The sequence below is a fragment of the Littorina saxatilis genome, linkage group LG17, assembly GCF_037325665.1.
Source record: "Littorina saxatilis isolate snail1 linkage group LG17, US_GU_Lsax_2.0, whole genome shotgun sequence".
In the NCBI taxonomy this organism is placed as follows: domain Eukaryota; kingdom Metazoa; phylum Mollusca; class Gastropoda; order Littorinimorpha; family Littorinidae; genus Littorina; species Littorina saxatilis.
The window spans coordinates 25726871-25746511 of record NC_090261.1 but is presented as its reverse complement, the minus strand read 5'-3'; the positions used below and the strand labels follow the sequence as shown (position 1 = coordinate 25746511).

At 39.8% G+C, this 19641-nt stretch overlaps 2 protein-coding genes across 2 annotated transcripts; one reads left to right on the top strand and one right to left on the bottom strand.

Moving 5' to 3' along the window:
• Positions 1-2412: 2412 nt before the first annotated feature.
• Positions 2413-9972, top strand: LOC138952946 (dynein axonemal assembly factor 10-like). Its single transcript, XM_070324701.1, has 8 exons — positions 2413-2765; positions 3826-3926; positions 4178-4308; positions 4638-4739; positions 5258-5373; positions 5698-5832; positions 6246-6343; positions 6635-9972. The coding sequence occupies exons 1-8, from the start codon at positions 2592-2594 to the stop codon at positions 6840-6842; spliced, it is 1065 nt and encodes a 354-aa protein (XP_070180802.1). The 5' UTR covers positions 2413-2591; the 3' UTR covers positions 6843-9972.
• On the bottom strand, positions 8981-18177 carry LOC138952947 (mediator of RNA polymerase II transcription subunit 6-like). The gene is made up of 8 exons (XM_070324702.1): positions 18068-18177; positions 15789-15951; positions 14448-14539; positions 13686-13768; positions 13241-13280; positions 12181-12249; positions 11637-11792; positions 8981-11035 (listed from the first exon to the last, which is right to left on the bottom strand). The coding sequence occupies exons 1-8, from the start codon at positions 18078-18080 to the stop codon at positions 10929-10931; spliced, it is 723 nt and encodes a 240-aa protein (XP_070180803.1). The 5' UTR covers positions 18081-18177; the 3' UTR covers positions 8981-10928.
• Positions 18178-19641: the final 1464 nt, after the last annotated feature.

Here is a 19641-nt window from a genome sequence, read left to right as displayed (position 1 = left end):
TTGGCTTTTTTAACTGGTGCTTTACTTTGGTGGCATTGGTTGACAAACTTAGCTAGAGCTCTTCAACGTATTTCATTTTAAGTGAATTTAAAAAAAGTTAGCTTATCGAAGAGAAATTTGTGATTTAGCTGTGCTGGTGACTTCCCTAGTGAAATGATATAATATAAGGTTACCTTACTGTGCACAAATCTCCTTGGGTGACACACACACCTGGGTCACTACTGGTGATGGTTATTCTGTATCGTAACTGAAGTTGCAAATACAAGAGATTTCGCTTGAAAAGAAGCGGACAAAACAGTCTACCATAAACTCTTCACATCTTTAGTTTTAAGCCATCGGTGAAATGGCTGCCAAAACTGTCGCCAAAAAAAGCGAAACAAGTTTAGGGAAAAATGGTTGAATGAATTTGTGCCCCCTTGTTACTGTAAATGATTCATCTAGATTAGTGTAATGTTGATAGAGCAGTACATATTTGTCTTAGATGAATACCACAAATAACTGTCGGGATGATTTTGAGGTATGGTAGAGTTGCCCCCCTTTGAATCAGGGAGGCAATTGTGGAACCACTGATCAGTGGAAGAAAGTGATCAGCATATGTTTTGGAAGAAGAGGGAACCATATTGAGTGGCAACAACATAACATGCACTTCAAAGCTCATTATTTACTGTGGCGCCAAGGTAACTTGCGTTCATGGATCAGTGATGTGCGTTTGCCTCACTGTTTTCAAGGGGTGCAACTCTTCCACAGCCAATTAAAAGCCCTGACAGAGTTATTTCCGAACATCGTCTATTTTGCTGTTGTGAGAGGGGTTGTATTTGTGTGGATGAATTCACATGATATTGATAGTTTTATTGAACACCAAAAACTAAAGAAAAAGAAAACCTGTTCCCCCTGTTCATGTTTATTTGTTGGGAGTTTGTTCAGTGCAATGTGGTCTGTTTGCCTGTCTGTCTGTCTGGTCTGCTTGGTCGGTCTGTCCCTGCACAGACATGACTGTGTGCCTACATGCACACCTGCACATATATACAGACACACACACACACACACACACACACACACACACACACACACACACACACACACACATGCAAACAAGAAAACAATTTTTTTCTAAAGTCCCTCCCCTAGAATGATTGATTGCCTACCATGGATCCTGAGCTCAGTCTGCCCATTTTGGTTTGCAATCTGGGTCATCCTTTGCATGGGCAGGCTGAGTCATGATCGGTGCCCTTATTGGCTTTTGCATTCTCTAGACTCTAAGGATTCATGTGCAGTGGCCTGTTTGATAACTGAGCTGAAGTAAAAGGCTAATGAATCGGATATACATGTATTGTTTTGTTCCTTTATGGTTGACTCCGCTACAGTATCTCTGTCTGAATCCACTGTTTTCTAATCTTGACAGATGCAAAAGCGTAGTTGTAATGTCAGCGTACATGTTTGCAGGTTCAGGGTTTGAACCCTGGCTCCATCTGGAGGATTAATTAAGGATGGAGATTTTTTTATCTCCCGGGTCAAATATTGTGCAGACCTGCTAGTGCCTTATCCATTTGTGTATACATACAAGGTCAAAATTTGGTTGGTTTGAAAAACACAAAAATACTAAGCATGTGCATCCCCCCCCCCCCCCCCCCCCCCCCCCCACCTCCCGAAAATGGATTACAAGTGGGGAAAACCGTCCATACATGTAAAAGTCCTTTCATGCAAAAACACGAGTGTTTGTACAGCACACAGACACAGAAGAAGAAGAAGTTGCTGCCACGATGACATGGTCACAGTATAAGAGACACTGCACTTCAGAGTGCATATATAGTGGCTGATCTTACCAGGAGAGGTTATGCTAACACCAGGGACTAACAGACAATGAATGTCTTTGTCATGCTGTACAAGTGGTAAGTACGTGTATATTAAGTTTTCAATGTGGCTACCTGCTAGCTGACATGAAAAAAGACAACACGGTGCTTGCATATATGTCGCTATCAGCACACAAGAAACACACTCCCACACACGCACACAGTGACACCCATAAAGCAGTGATATCACTCAAAGCTCAAAAGGAATTTAAATTTGTAACTGAAGGAAACACAATAAAGAAATGGTTTAGTTATAGTTACAAGTTACATACGAACTCAAGAACTATAACAAATAAAGTTTACTCCCGGCATTGAGTCAAACTAGTTTACAAACAATTAAACTCAACAAGATCATCATACAGACCCAAAAGAATTAATAGTACAGGAAAACAAATGTTACTGATGAAATCGTTATAAAAACGGGCAATCACGCTCTGCGATGAATACATCCAATAAGTCAATGTGTACAATAACTGTAACAAAAGCCGCTCCCTTCTCAATCCAAAATAATCATTCTCCCTAGGAACTCTCTTGTGTTTGAAACTATGTTTGGTCAGTTACCAAGCGGAGAGAATCAAGAACGTTCCAAAATTGTCAAGCCCTGACGTGATTCGGAGTGAAAACACGCTTGACTTGTCATTTGAAGTGAAGATTTGCTGTGTTTTATTTGAGATGTCAATTTAGTGGTTGAAGCCATAACTGATTTGAAAAAGAAAAAAAGATTCAGAGAACGAAAGCAGAATGGAGAAACCACAGATCATTTTACACATTCAGAAACCGGTAACTTACACACTTTTTGACGCAAAATGGATCCCAAGCAGCGCAAAGTTTGTTTCTTTGGGGAACTATGCAAAAGGTTCTGGTGCTCTACAGATTTACGAAGTTTCACACGGAGACGTTAAATGTATCTTGGACGTAAGTATTTGAGGCTCTTCTATACTTCCTGAAGGGTTTCATCATTCATGCGTGTTTTCTACCGTCATGTGACTAGACTACTGTCTAGATTTTGGGATTCTCTGTAAATGCTGGGGTTCGGTGAGATAATTAAACATATCTTGAAATTTCAGATTGTTACTTTTAGGTTTTATAGTCAGAGAAGTATACAATACATGGCAAGAGTACGTATTGGGTCATATTTAGAGAGAGAGAGAGGGGCACGTACACAGAGCACGCGGTATATTCTGCTATAACGAGAGCGCACTGACGCCAGGTGTAAACAAAGCGTTGTCGCCAACTTCAAGGCAAGTGTCCCCCATGCAAAACAAAATGTGTCTCTTTGAAACCACGTACAGCTTAAATTTATGGTTGAGGGAATGAGTAAGGTTTGTACCTTGTACATATGTGTGGTTTTCAACAAGAAATATACATGTATGTAAACGAACATACAAACGGATTTGCTGTAGATATATATATGTCCTCACTCAAGCATATTGGCCCATTTTTATCCCATCCTACACGCCTCTCTGTCGATAAATGGACTGACAAACCATGTGTCTTGCATAGAATGATAGATATATGTGAAATATTACCATTCAAAACGGTTTGTATTGTGCGAAAATTCAAACAAGAAATGAAGCAGTTAAAACTGTGTGGTAGCTAGCGCAACGTCTGGATTGGAATTAAATAGCCTCCGCGTGTTGGAAACTATACAGCATCAACACCAACGATCGATTGGCGGTACGGCGGCGTACGCTCCGTATAGCCTTGAATATACGGGGTGGAGAGGGAAGTGAGTCAGTTTATGAATGTTGAAAGGGATTGGCCATTTCAGGTTTTTATCCATCAATAGCTGATGACCAGTGTATGGCTCAAACCCAGAAGAAAAGGTTGTTTCAATCAAAAGAACCAGAAAATCAGTGCATGGTTCTCTGATAAATGTATTCCACTTTTTCTTAGGTTTACTAGTGTGCATGATTGATGCAGCAGATATATATAATATGTGTGTGTATACTGATTTTTTTTCTTCTCTCAACAGGTTGAAAAGTCAAAGCCTTTTAAATGTGGTACCTTTGGTGCATCCAGTTCGCAGAACAGGCACTTGGCAACAGGCGACTTTGATGGAAAATTAAACATATGGTAACCGTTTTACTTTTTCTTTCAAAAAGATACAAGTAAAGTCATGAACTTTTTCATGTAGTTTGTAATGCCTTAATTTTAATTGAAGTTTATTTTGTTTGTTAAACATGTATACATTCATTGGTGCATTTAGAAACACAGCTGCAGATTAAGTTGAAAAGAAATTTGTGGACACATTTTAAAGAAAAAGAATTCTGTTTGGTGTGTACAATAGTTCACTTATAATTGCAGTTATTGCCTCACTTTTACAGGAACCTGGAAAGCCTGGACCTTCCCCTCTACTCGGTAAAAGGTCACACAGAAATCATCAACTCTATAGACTCCGTTGGTGGCCTTGGCATTGGTGAAGGAGCACCGGAAATTGTCACTGGTAGCAGGGATGGTGAGTTCTATTGTACAGATAAGTTGATGGATTATGACTGCCAAGGCTAGTATTAAACCCTGTTACCCAACCGTGCTCAAAACCCACCCAACCCTCACAACACTAAGGAATTTAAAGCGACAGTGCTAATTATGACAACAAAATCTGCTTCTGTCATCTTCAAATTCCATACTGAAGAGTTTCTGTGTTGTGTATCATTGAGAGTAACTTTGTGCGTTAGGTTGAAAGGAATGACTTTCTTCAGAAAGTGTAAGTTGACTTCAGATTTTGTGTTATACTTATAGTGATCTCCTGCCTCAGCCTTTACATTCGTTATCATTGCTTTGCAGGCACAGTGAAAGTGTGGGACCCAAGGCAGAAGAACGAACCAGTGGCCACCATGGAGCCGGAAGAGGGAGAAACCAAGAGAGACTGCTGGGCTGTGGCCTTTGGTCAGTTCTGCTGACACTTCACTTTCTCTTTCTCTTCTTGGCATGTGAAATGCGATAGTGCAGTGCAAATGCTTTCTTCTTCTTGCTTAGAAAAGATTTTGTTCTCAGTCTTTTCTTCTTTCTTAATCTTTAGTGGGGAGTGTGTGTGCGTACATGTGTGCGTTTTCTTGTTATTTTAAGTTTGTTTTGTCTTTCTTCCCTGTATTCTATTTTAAGTTTGTTTTGTCTTTCTTCCCTGTACTCTGTGTTGTTGATTCTTTTTTCCTATTTTCTTATGCATGTTTGTGTGTCTTGCATGTGGATCTGTGTGTTCATGCTAATGCTTTCTTTTTTGCATCTGTATTAGTCTTTGTGAGTGCATGCATGCTTTGAATGGAATAGAACATGGAATGTTTACAGGCTATCAAGTGACATTTTGTCTGTTTCATTGCAAGTAAAGATTTCTACCTCTGTGATATACCTGTGTAAGAGACGTTTGTTTATTTATTTTTACCTTTTGGTGTTGGTATCTTGTGCAGGCCATGCTTACAATGACCAAGACAGATGTGTTGCTGCTGGTTACGACAATGGAGACGTCAAGCTGTTTGATCTCAGAGCTATGAGCTTGAGATGGGAGACCAACATTAAAAATGGGGTAAATTCGTCTTTATACATTTTAATTTTTTTTAAGCTCTGGTAGTTCCACTGATAAAACAAGAGTCAACTGAAACTTACTTCAATAATAAATTTTCCAGCTGAATAAGCGAGTTGTGTGTGTGTGTTGGAGGGGGGCTGGGGGCATAACTACTTTTTTTTCCAGAGATTCTGTTCTGTGGGATGGGTTGGTCATCCTCAGTTCACGCACAGTGTCGTGCGCAATCTCCTGTGGACATACCAGATTGAAATAAAAGAATATTCCTGCTCTGGCAGCAAATAAAACTGTATCCGTGATTGCTTAATGGTTCTTTGTTTGTTCCAGGTGTGCTGTTTAGAATTTGATCGCAAAGACATCAGCATGAACAAACTGGTCGCAACGTCTTTAGAAAGCAAATTTCATGTGTGGGACATGCGTACACAGCACCCCACCAAAGGCTTTGCATCCGTCATCGAAAAGGTCAGTTCCCTCCCTTTGCTTTGGCCTACTCTGTATAAATGAAATGCGCACCATCCATACTTGACGTTCGTTGTTTTCATTTTGGTTTTTAGAGGAATTGTAAACACCAAGTTGCATTATGATTTGGAAACCCTAGCAAAAGTAAAACGTTACAACATCTGTGACATTGTTGCGAATCATTTAACTGTTGAGTCTGTCATTCAGTCGTCTCAAGTGCTTTTGCTCTTTGTCACAAATGTACACTTGCAAATACTCTGGAACCTGTGCTATTAGCAACAGACTGGTTACAGGTTTGTTCCATACAATAGTTTTGTGATGTCAGGGATCTCCTCTCACACCTGTTTGTGGTGGAAGGTGGTGCATGTTTTGTGGCTGTTCACATTCTGTTATTTTTGTGTTTTATTTCCCTACAGGCCCACAAGTCGACAGTGTGGCTGGCACGCCACTTACCACAGAACAGAGACATCTTCATGACCTGCGGTGGCAACGGGTCCCTCTGCTTGTGGAAATAGTGAGTGCATGTAGCATGTGTGACTTGTCTGTTTTCATTGGCTATGATAATTTCTTAGCTGTACTTTCCCAGGTTGAACCCCTACAACATCTGAAAGTTAACATGTTGAAATATTTGTGTTTTTGTCGTTTCTTTCTTTGGGGAGGTAGGGTTGTTGTATTCTTTGTTTGTCCTTTATTTGAGGCCCATGGCTTTTTTTCTGCAACTTTTATTCTGTCATCTTTAATTAGTAAGTTCATTCTTGTTATACATTTCTGAAATGTTAATTTTGTTCTAAATGTCTGTGTGCAGTTCCTACCCAGCAAGTCGAGTGACAAAAGACGGTGAAGGTCAGGAGATGGGGGTGGCTGGTGCCGTCAACCTGCAGCAAAACGTCACACTGTCCACACAGCCAATCAGCAGCTACGACTGGTCACCGGACAAGGAGGGCCTCGCTGTGTGCACGTCTTTTGACCAACAGCTTCGTGTTGTGATTACAACCAAGCTGAAGACAATCTAATAGCAGTAGAAGCTGCAGCTTTTTTTCTTTCTTTTTTTTAGGTGTGGGGGTTGGTCATGAAAGGGTTCTGTATTGCATGAAGAATGTTCCCTTGGATTTGAGGAATGTTATTGTTTGGTTGGGTGTTTTGGTGTAATTCTTTGGCATATTAGAGTGTGAAAGAATGATTACGTGGATGAGACATGAACCTGAAGATATTATCCGGGTATTGGGGGAGAAAATGTTGATGTGTGCTAAAAGTAATGCGTTATGTTCAGTTGAGGAAAGGGGCATGAACTCTCCAGGACCCGTATGGTTATGGGGGAAGTTCGCGACAACTCCCGAAGTTTTGAGTGACATCGGAAGAACTTGCCTCACTTTCGTATGCATGGGCCGGAAGAAGGGCTTACTTCGAAGCAAAGCGAGGAAGTAACTGAGGGTAGTTTGCGACTACTTCCAAAGTTTTGAGCAACATCGGAAGTACATCCTCACTTTCGCATGCATGGGACGGAAAAAGAGCTAACTTTGGAAGCAAACGAGGAAGTAAGTGAGGGTAATTGTACTACAGTGAGACCCAGGAGTCAACACACTACTTCCAAAGTTTCTCAGTGCAAAATGGCAGGGCTTTTCTTCGGTTTTTCATATCAAACCGAGCTAACGCAAATGAAAGTCCCAAAGAGAGAAAATAGAAGGAAAAGTCGTATCTCGTGCGTGCATTTCGTGCAAATTTCCCTGAATACAAACCTGAGTCGCCAGCTTTGACTTTTGTTCGTTCTGCGTCACTGGCCACCACTCTTTCATCCCCGCTTATACGAGGGGGTGTTTCTATGAAAATGGGCGTCCATGTGTGAGTGTGTGTGCGTGCGTGCGTGTAGTTGTGCGTCTGTTCATTCGTTTGTTAGCGTGCACACGTGCACATATGTGTGTGTGGGGGGGAGGGGTGTGTGTGTGTATGTGTTTGTATGTATTTGTGCGAGTGCCTGCCTGCCTGTATGTGCGTGCGTGCTGGTATAATTGTGCGTTTGTTTGCGTGCTTGCGTGTGTTCAACGGTGTGTGTGTTTGTGTGCTCTGGGTTCAAGTGCCGCTGGGAGCTAAATTTTTTTATTTTTTTTATTAATCTTTTTTTTATAGGCCTCAATTGCATTCAGGCTGCTTTTTGCCTCTGTATTCTGCGTAAAGAAACTGTCCTATGCTTTCAAAAAAAATTCCAATCTTGACTTTCAACTGTACATAACCATGCATCGCCATCGTCATCAAAAATTAACGAGGGAAAACAAATTAAAACACCGATGAACAGTATTGTCTTTTCTAAACTTCTTGACACACATTTCCCCAATAAATAATTAACAAGTCACTAATCTTAGTTATTTACGGTCTACTGCACCTTATACCTTCATACCCGACATAATGTTCTTCCTTTTGAACTTTACCAGTAACCCAAATTTTCCCTATAACCAATCTATGTTTGTCCAAAACAGTTTTACCGATATAAAATTATTAAACAAAAGTTCAACATACAGTAATTCAACCTCGAGTAATTGTTGTACTTATTGTGAGAACGAAATTGATTATATTGAACATTTTGTTTATTTTTGCCCAAAAATTTTGTTCATTTGGAAATGCGTTTAGGATAAAGTGAATTGTAAATATAATATGATTATTAAAATTACTGTAAAGGAAATTTGTTTGGGCGTGTTTGAAAATTCACAAAGTTTCAAGGCAATAATAAGTTATGTGAATTATTTGATAGTGATAGCCAAAATGTGTGTTGGTATTTATAGATATGGTTCCCCTCTGCATTTTTGAGAGGGAATTGTTACATAGAAAAGTTGTTTAAAATACATTTAGAAATAGTATTGTTAATGATATAGGTATATTTACGATTGTTGTTATAATCGTTTACAGGCAGACAGGGTGTGCCGAAGAAAAATTTCCATTTTTATGTAATATTTTAATGGACAATAAAGTGCTGTTATTGTTATTATTATTGTTAAAGTAGAAACATTAATATAAAAAGCAGGAAAAAAGAAAAGAAAAAAAAGATCAATGAAGAAGGATGCTCCCCGCCAACAACAACACACACAACAACAAAACAAAACAAAAAAAGAAAGGGTTGAAGCTGCCTGCATGCAACTGAGATCACAAAAAGAAAAGAAAAAAAAGTTCAACATAATCATTTATTCTTCTCCCTAACATTCAGGCCAACAAAGTCATTGTCATACGCAGTCATTCGATTCCAAGACAATCATCACAGGTACGTTGAACCGACCCTTTTGTTTAACCATTCAAAAAAACAACAGCAATAACGCTGTTAGTACTACAGCGCGCTCAACGTTCGCCTTTTTGAACTCGCGATGAGATTTGTTTCTTCTGGTCGCCAAGCTTACCGTTAACAAACGCATGCGTACTAGTTGGGATTCCCCCAATTTTCGCGACCTTGACCGAATACTCTCGAAGTCACCACTCCGGCGTTCATGCATAGTGAACAGTTGGAAAGTTAACTTTGGGAGTTCCCACTTCCAAAAGAGGCCTCTACTTCCAGTGTTTCTGACTTCCTCCTCATGCATATATACAAGCCCAGTTTTTAAATAAGTAGCGTCAGCAACTTTGCCAGAAGCTACATGTACTTTAGCTTGGTTTGGGCAGCAGCAGAAGAATTAGCAATCCTTATTGTTTTCATCACATTTGTGTAAGGCACATTTAAAACGGTGTCGGACTGTCCATCCCACCAGTATGTCATTGTGGTAAACTGTTCATAAGGGTGGCTTTTGGGGACTGGGCTTTGCTGCATGCTTTCTACAACTGAAAGTAGGGCTGAAGGCAGTGTTGGTTACTTGAGATCTCAAGCACAGACACAACTCTAAAATTGTTGTACACAGCATGGGTGTAAAATATTTAACCAAACCAAACATTTGCTGAACTACCTTGGATGGCAGTGGTAGGACAGCAGCACAAAAAGTACTGCAGTATTGTTTTGGGAGACTGTTGGTTAATATTTGTTCAAAGCCGACTGTTTTTAAATGATGAAATAGAAATTCCTTTGAAGAATCACAATGTACTTTTTTGTTCATTTGTGTCACTGCTGAACTTCATTGATCTGTTTTGTGTGTGGTTTACAATCAAATAAATACACTATTTCCAATGCAAATATTATGTGTGTGTGTGTGTGTGTATTGTCTCTACTTGGTGTGTTTTATGACTGAAGTAGGTGCTGTACTTGCAGTTTCACCAACATCTCAAACCTGACAAGTGACCATGTGCTTCAATAGCGAGGTTACATGTCGGTTTACAGTTGTAAAAAGCTAATACATTTGCTGCAGTGACTAAAAACAACCCACTAAAAACAAGATATCAGAAAGTACACCAAGTTTTCTAGTGTTTTATTTGAACTAACAACAACATGAAAAGGTTACAGGGCAGTACTAACATACAGGGGCGGACCTAGTTGTGGATAAGGGGGGGGTTCCAATTTGGAGCAGGGGTCCAGGGGCAGCTCAGGCCCCGGTGGGGTCCAGGGGCAAAGCCCTGGTGGGGGGTCTGGGGGGCGAAGCCCCCCTGATGCTGAAGGAATTTTATTTTTGTAGGTCAATCGGAGGCCTCTCCTTTGAGTTTCTCGTCAGTTTCAAGCATTTTGCATTTGGAAGGAAGGAAAGCACAAGCCCTTTATTTTTTTACTAAAAAAAAAAAAAAAAACGGATAGGGGGGGGGGGGGGTTCCGGGCACCCAGGAACCCCCCCCTAGGTCCGCCCCTGAACATAAGTACATTTTACTCACATACATAGCACACAAAATTCATCAACACATAACAAAGCATCCTTCAGTATAACCCAACACTTTCAAAACACAACCACACATTGCTCAGAAATACTTGACACTTCTGAAACAAAGTTACATGTAGCTCAGAAATACTCAATACTATCAAAACTCAATGACACATTTCTCAGAAAAACACTTATTCCACATCCCTCATTCAACACTTTCGAAACTCAACCGCACATCGCTCTAAAACACTCGAACACTTTTAAAACCTGATCACTCATCGTTCAGAAATACTCAACACTTTCGAACTCAACCACACACTCATCTCTCTTCTAACTTTCCACACGCTATCTGAGCTTGGCCTTTTTCTCTGGTGGTGGCTTCATGTTTCCTCCAGACTTGTCTTCTGTCTTTTCCACTTTCTCCACCTTTGGTTCAACTTTGTGTTCTTCCACTGAAACAGAACAATTGTGAGTATTTAAACACTAAGAAACAGTTAAAGTAAGGAAAAACAAAATTGAAATGTTAGCACAAGACACACATGCACTTGACAGTTAAACTGAAGGAAAATAAATGTGAAGAGAATCATTAACCTAAGTGTTAATCCCAGGTTCAGAGGACAATAGGTCAGTGGGGCCTAGATTGAAAATATGTATACAATAGGTCCAAATGTCCTGACTACATAAAAAGTGTTCTGTCAGAAGACTTCCTATATACATGTCAAAACTATCGGACGGTCAACCGGAGAGGGGTCTGAACAAGGCCTCAGATTAAATAAGTATGCGTCAGTAACTAAAGACTCGGAACAGTATGTGTGTGTGTGTACGCACATGTGTGTGAAACAAAATACATGTGATAAGCGTATCTGTTGACATGCAAGAAAAAGAAAAAATACTCAAATAAATGCAGTGAAAAAAGTCCAACAAGAAAATCCCTCCAAGTAATATATTCCACTTCTCTTTCTTCTTTATCCTTCATTTCTCTGTGAAGTTTCATCTACCCAAAATAAACTCCAAAATCTGTATTCTTTTTTCCAAAGATGTTTTGATATTCACCTTTGACTTCTGGCTGTGGAGGAGGTACAAACTGTGGTGGATACTTCTTTGCCAGCTCGCCCAGCAGCAAGTCCACACGCTGTCTCTGGAACATGGAGCTGGGCTCTTCTTTCTTCTTCTTCTTTTTCTCCTTCTTTTTCTTCTGCTCTTCTTTTTCTGCACACACAAGCAGGGCAAGAAAGATGTCAGCATTCAGAACAACTGTAACCTCATTTGCAAGTTTCCACTGATACCGGATCCCAGCTTCCAATGCACATTTCAAATATAACTTACCTGTGTTCTAATCGAGCAACATTTAGAAAGATATGAGTTTTGATAATTTATCAAAACAAAATAAAAACACAACAGAAACCAGTTTTGGTAAAATCTTCATCAAATTTTTGCCAGGCAAACGCTGACTTCTTCAAGGTGGTATAATTTTGATAATTTCGTTGTATTAAAGCAGCACTTTGGAAAGATTATGTATTTTTCTTTTTTTTGGTAAAATATTAGTACAGCTTCTTCTTATCTAACTTTATGGAACTAACAAAATGTTGCAGCTCACCTTTTTCTTCATTGTCTTTAAATTCCCACCAGTAGCCTTTTGATGGGTGGTACTTCGAGTTTGACAGGGCTGCAAAACAAAATCAATATTCTACATGACCACAACATTAGCTTTAGATGCACAGGACAAAAAAACTCAATAAAATAAAAAACATAAAAAAACAAGAAAACCAGAAAAGATAAAAACAATAGCTTGCAAAATCAGGTTGTGACTGATCTGGGTGAACTATGTTCACAGTGATGTACAAAATAGCATAATAAAACTGGGCTCACTTAGGAAGAAAAGCAAATATTGAAGACAGACTGGTAAATCACAGCATTTCTGCTGTAAGGCACCAACAGAGTGGTCTGTTCCGCGGTCATCATTCCACAGTATTTGTATGATTGTGATAACAAAATAAAAGTTATAATAACCATCTTTATGAAAAATAATCTGAGAGATGAGAGGCGATAGATGAGATATATCTCATACCAAGGAGCAATGAGGTAAACTTCTTCTTCTGTGTTCGTGGGCTACAACTAAAGTACAATCCTGTTTTGCACAAGTGGGTCTATACTTGTATGACCGTTTTTCTCCCTGTCATTTAGGTAGCCATACTCTATTTCGGGGGGATGCTTACTGGGTGTTTTTGTGTTTCCATAACCCAACAAACTCTGACATGGATTACAGGATCTTTTTACTTGATCTTAGGCTTGAGTGTAAACACACAGGGGGATAAGGCACCAGCAAGTCTGCACATAATCTGACCTGGGAGATTGGAAAAATCTCCACCCATAGCATACCAGCACCGTCGGGATTCTAACCCTTAACCTGACACACTGAAGGCTGTCGTCTTAACCACTACTCACTAGGCTATTGCGTCCATCTAAATAGATAACAAATGTCCTGACGCTTGAGGCTCTCAGACACCGATTGTCTTCAGAAAGATAAATGACTTACAATTACAGATAGACAGACAGACTGCAACAACAATACAAGGGAAAACAGTATGTATTTGTTTGATTCCTAATTGTTAACTAACACAAATGGCGGTCAAATGCAACAACACTGCACGACTTACTTTTGTCAAATGCTGACTGAAGGTGAAAGAGGGTGTTCAGCTGAAACAGAAAGCAAAATCTCACAATGTGAATCACACTCTTTCATATCACACTCATTTGAACAGAATATTTTATGAACATGAATATTAATGAAAATGTATAACCATGACTGCCCATTCAATGATTGAATCTTTTATACAAGAAAGAGACTAACTGACTGAGCATGCACTGTATTCGTTCATGCAAAACGGTATAAGAATTCTTTAAAATGGGTAGTAGAAGTTATTGCAAGCCAAACAAAATACAGCGAAATGGAGAAGTTATCAAACACAATATTTTCATTTTTAGGGCATATTTGTACTATATGGCAGCATGATTTTCCCGCAAAACAAAACAAATTGAAAAAATGCACCTTCCTCAATTTCAAAGAAAAAAAGAAGGGGATTTGACAATTTTTACACTTACCATTCTGGAATTGATGACTGAGCCAAGATCAGGTCCTTGATACACGATCCCACCAATGATGTAATAATCAGCCAGAGGTGTCACTGAGAATACATTTATAAACATCATTAATTTCAAAAGTATGTTCTATGTTCTGTTAAAATAAATTATCAAATTCTGACCCATAAATTTGTTGTTTCGGTTTTTCAATTGCAAACATTATGCATTGAGGAAAATATGACAAAAACGTATGTAGCACTAGCAGGTAACACCGCAAAGCTAAACTGGCAGAGCACTGCAGTAGATCAACACAATACAGCAAAATCACTTAAATGAACAGCCCATGACAAATGACATCATCTGTCCGAAACCTGTTGCTTTCATCCGATTCCTGAGGTGCAAGCACTAACTTCAGCTTTAATTAAAAATGCAGTATCTTTTCATTCCACTCTTTGCCATAATGCCGCAAAGCTGTCCATAGTCATGTTTCACTTTCAGCCATGCACCATCACCTTCAACCCAGAATTTCTGGTACACAGAACAGGCAAGCTGGGCGCAAAGGCAACCCTACTCATTCCCAACATTATTACTAGTAGTAGTACTAAATACTATGTGATCTCTATACGTCCTAGGTCATTCATGCACTCAAAAAGATCAGATAACCAAAGGGCCTGCAAAGCTGAACTAATCAAAACATTAAAAAAAAATACAGCTTATATAAAATATATCTTTGATTCTGAGAAAGCATTTTCAAAAATACACGTCATCGCCTCAAAAACGTACCTTGCGTGGGAGAATGACGGTTCTGCTTTCTGATGACATAGAGGATGGGTTCCTGAGCATGCAAGAGAGTAAACTCCAAACCTGTCATGTTCCTGAAAACATCACAGGCAGAACATTTTGAAATCCTTTTTACATTACAATTCACAAAAACTTGTGAAAAAATGTCTGCAATACAGTGATAAAAAATAAAGCTCATTATGTTTGGCCAAAGATTTTTTTTTGATAATTTGCCAAAAGGAATTATATGAGACTCTCGTATTCAGTAACAATGTTAACACAGACCTGTTTACCCTAAACCTGAGGCAAGAGTACTTTTTCAAAAAGTTGAGTGTATTTTTCAAAAAGTTGGTGTACTTTGCAAGCATGGCCATATGGGCTAGGGAAAACGTACGCGTGGGTGCAAACGTGTTTGTGTAAGACAGGGATCTCTAATATAGGTCTATGTGTAAGAATAGCATGTCTTGTGAACATCTTCAGAATTTAACTCCTTCCGATACAACAGAGATAAAACAATTTTATTTACCTGTCAGTTTATAACATTATAACCAGTGTCTTCCAAGCAGATTGATAATGAAAAGATGAAGTTCGTGAAATAACATCTGCGGTTGACAGTGGCCAGTTCATTTTTACAATCATCTCAGAAAACATTGCTTCAGCACGGAGTACAGCCTTTTCTTCTGGCAGGATTTGCTTTGCGGGAATGAACTTCATAATTCCTTGGCAGCTTTCAGCGGATTTCTTTGCAGCAGCCTTGTCCATGTGAGTTTTCGAACTACAGTGTCGTTCGATGTCTTATTTCTCAGCATGGGCAACGGAGAAATCTGATTTACAATACTTGTAGTGTGCATGACTTTTTCCCATAGTATAGTAGACTCCACAATTCCTGGTTCTTTCTTATATTTCTCCAAGAAAATCTGGTGCTTCTGCTGTTTAGACTTGGTACAGTCATCCGAAACTGGCACATTTTACCGCTTCCTTTTCCCACGATTGTCCAGACCATCGCACGTGCCAACAACTGAACAAGGTTTCCACAGCTGAAGACTCGCTGTCATGGTTATCTCCCTTCGACCGAAACCGGTATCGGTTGTACCATCCCGTAATCAGCACACCAACACCAGAAAACGTATCTAGACTTTTTCTTATGCGTATTTTGTGCGTGTGTCGCGTATTTGCGTACTGATAATAATTTGGCGTACAAAATACGCCCAAATCGTACTGGTAAACAGGTCTGTTAACAATAACATGTTATTCTGTCACACTAACAAAGAAGTAACAGTACAGTAAAAAGTTTTTAACACAAATGTTTCTAGTCACACCAATGATGTTGCAATCTATCCTTACACTAGCTGATCAATGCTGAGACGCTGCATTTTGATGACTTCATTGTTGCAGGTGCGGTCGTAGAAAGGGTTGGACCGTTCGGAGAAATAGTCCAGAATATTGTTTTGGTTCAAAAGGGGTATCCACTGGGAGTCATGCCAAGATATTCCAAGTGTATTGTTTTCTGGAAATGGAAGGATTCATACATTAAATTATGCACAGTATATATTATATATATAAAAAAAATAAAAAAAGAAGCAAAAACGGCGCATTAATTTACAACTTGAAGGACTCCCCCAACTTTCAAAGTATTCTGACTAACAGTCACAGACAGACATGCTTTTGCAATAAATTGTCCAAACAATATATCTAGATTTCAAAGTTTTAACAATAACATACCTCCATAGACACAGATAAACAGAACAGATGTATTCAAAACAACACAGCACAACACTCACAAATAATGTAAAATAAAGCTATGTGCTTGCAAGTTCCTGCTCAATGTTGAAAAATGAGCATCTACAAATTACAGAGAGAGAGACTCAGAGAGAGAGAGAGAGAGAGAGAGAGAGAGAGAGAGAGAGAGAGCCATGCAGAGAGGACTGTAGGTTCCCCAGTATAGTCATTGAGATTTGTTGGCACACACATAAAGGATTACATTTAAAACACACACACACACACACACTATTTTGTAGTGATGTGCAGGATGAATTTCAAGTTCAACTGTTGTAATTTCTAATTAGTACGATTCCAGTTTCCACTGATTTCGTTGCAAAATCGAGGAATACAAAACGGGTATTCATGTACGGTATGACTTATCTGCACATATACCATATAAATATTATCCCCGAGTACGCTAGTACAAGGGTCCAGCAGACTTTAATTGTGTGTCTGTCTGTGTGTGTGTCTCGACTTAACAGCTTATAGCTGGGAAACTACTGGGCGCAGTTCGTTCAAAAGTTGATACACTAACTTGATAATAGGTCCGATTGATCGTATTAAAACTTCATAATGTTACCTGGGACCTAAATGCGAAATAAACCACAAAAAAATGACTTGGCGATGGGAGCAATTCGCGGTGCAACAGCCAGCCAGGCAGTCTGATAGAACGGTGCAAGGTCTCGGCAAACCAAGACTATGCCATACTCGTAGCAAAGCCGCCGAATGGTACCGTAAACCAAGAATAGTGACGTAAGAAAATAGAATGTCGTCTTTTGATTTGGAACGTGACGTGTTTTAGAATGGAGATGTGGTAGTGTGTGTGTGTGTGTGTGTGTGTGTGTGTGTGTGAGAGAGAGAGAGAGAGAGAGAGAGGGAGAGAGAGAAGGAGTGAGGGAGAGAGAGTGTGTGTGTGTGTGTGTGAATGTCTGAAGAGTACTCGGGTCCAGCGCGAGCGTTTTTTATTCATTACTAATAATATTTAAAAGCTCTGCAAAATTTATACAAAGTAAAAATAGGAGCAAGCGCTTCACTATCACAACAAAGGTCGCCATTGACTCAAAAGTTGCTTACAATGGTCATTGCAGTAGTGGATCAATCCGATCATAACCCCGTAATCTTGAACTTTAGCGTGTTAAATTCATAGCTCAGAATTCAGAGGCATTTAAGTCTCCAAATTTGTAGAACCTGCACTTGTAATCATAACAAGTCGTTTTAGATCCTTTTGAAGTTTCGGAATGAACTCCGATGGACTGTACGAATGCATTTCGTTTACATGGGTCAAAGGAATTATCCGTATGAGCGAACAAGGGAGACAACTCTTTCATGTAAATGATGTCCCATGGTTGACAACGTACGCCATTTTCGGTGCATTTTCGTCGATTGAACAACCAAATTAATTAATTATGCTTAAGTTTGAAGCTCAATCCGTCAATTAATTTCACGACAAATGTTCTTTGGCTTGCTTACATGGACTTGTATCAAAAATAAGTAAAGAATGTCACTGGATTCTGAGCAATGAATTTAACACGCTAAAGTTCAAGATTACCTTCATAACTTGCTGTAAGTGGTATACTTTGATGAATTTCAAAGGGGAAAATTCAAGGCGCTAACAACACCGAAATACTCTGTTCCTATTTTCTGTGTGTGCGTGTGCATTGTCGATGACAGTCCGTGACAGTGTCATCATTGCTTTTGTACAGTTTGTAGTCCGCATTATGCTGTGCATAACAGTGACAAGACTCTTTCGCCTTCGGCTTCAGCTCTTCGAATCAAATTTAATATGCTTACTTCCTGGATGTTTAAATAACCCTCTTTAAACTTAAGAATGATTCTTAGTTTCAAACGTTCTGAAAAGTTACCTGGTTTTTCCATGCTGGTAGAAATTCAGTGGCTTCTCTTTGTGAAGGCAAAGACCGGAAGTACGGTGTAATGTTTTAGACCGTTTAGGAAGGCAGTGCCATTTAGGAATGGTATACAGACGTTTCGCACTTTCGCCGTTTCGCACTTTGACGATTCGCACTTGTGCGAATCGTCAAAAGGAAAAAGTTCGAACCGTCAGCATCAGGTGCGAATCGTCATAGTGATAGGTGCGAATCGTCACAAGGAAAAAGTTCGAATCGTCAGCATAATAAGGTGCGAATCGTCATAGTCATCTATAGGTGAGCGATTTTGGTGTTGTTGTTGGGCGCAAAGTAAGAATCCGGGGCAGAGTTGGAATAATCGGGATTTCCCGAAACTTCATTTGATTTCCAACAAAGCGCCGCATTTCCGGAAACGAGCTGCCTCATTCTAGAAATGGCAACCCTCGACTGGCACAAAAAAGTATACGCTTTTCACAGGTCATGAATAAGGTAGGCCTATATGTGAAAAAGCAAGGTCTTATACAGGGGAAATCTTGGGGGGATGGGGGCATTACACTGTGTAACAATTCTCTCAGTGACTCAGCGCATGCAGCTAGCTAGTTGCTGCTGTCTCGATCTATTTTGAACACAATGATTTTTTTCTTTCTCCGCAGAGTAGAGTGTTAGTTTGTTACAACAGGCTGAAATCATCTTTAATTTGAATCAACGTTTTGCAACAATCAATCACATCAATATAGCGCACAGACTTACACATCACGTTTCAAGAGCCGTGAGAGAGAGACTGAGTGACAAGACAAGACAAGACAAGACAAAATCTTTATTATCGAGGGTAATAGATAAGCAAGAATATTGCTTTTTTACATCCAGCCCTCGCCCTAATATTATTATAATAATATGATATATAATGAGAGATAGAGAGAGAGAGAGAGAGAGAGAGAGAGAGAGAGAGAGAGAGAGAGAGAGAGAGAGAGAATTGCATGGCTTGTTGTGACAGGTGTCATGTTGATCATGTTGCCATTGTATCATGGAAAACAAATTGATGAGGCTTGGTGTCGCAAGGTCGTGTTAACGTAACGTCAAAAATGACGTCAAAATAGCAGAATGCTAAAGCCGGCATGCGATCATACTGGAAAATCACCTACGCACACCAGATCCAGTCCGCTCGGCTTTGCCGGCTCACATAATATTTGAGGCCAGAACTATCACAGGGCCGCCCAACTCATGTCCCAAAATAGGTCATAGCTACCTCAGTGAGAGGACGTAAACTCCCCCCCTTAGTTTCTGAATAATCATAACCATGAAGCAAAGATCATTGCTGTCGTTTCTGCCTCCAAGAGGTCAGAAAGGCCCCTAATTGTCAGACACTGAAACTGAAAGTGCTTCACGGCCTAGTAGGCTACGTCAAGCGCCTGATGATGCTACGATGGCATAGCAAGTCACTCGGTGATTTTGACATCGGCTCTGCACGTCAACACTTTTTTGACAACCAGGGGGGGGGGGGGGGGGGGTGGGGTGGGGAATAACCCGAATTTATTCCACAGAAAACGTCTGCGTGTCGATGGCATTGATAA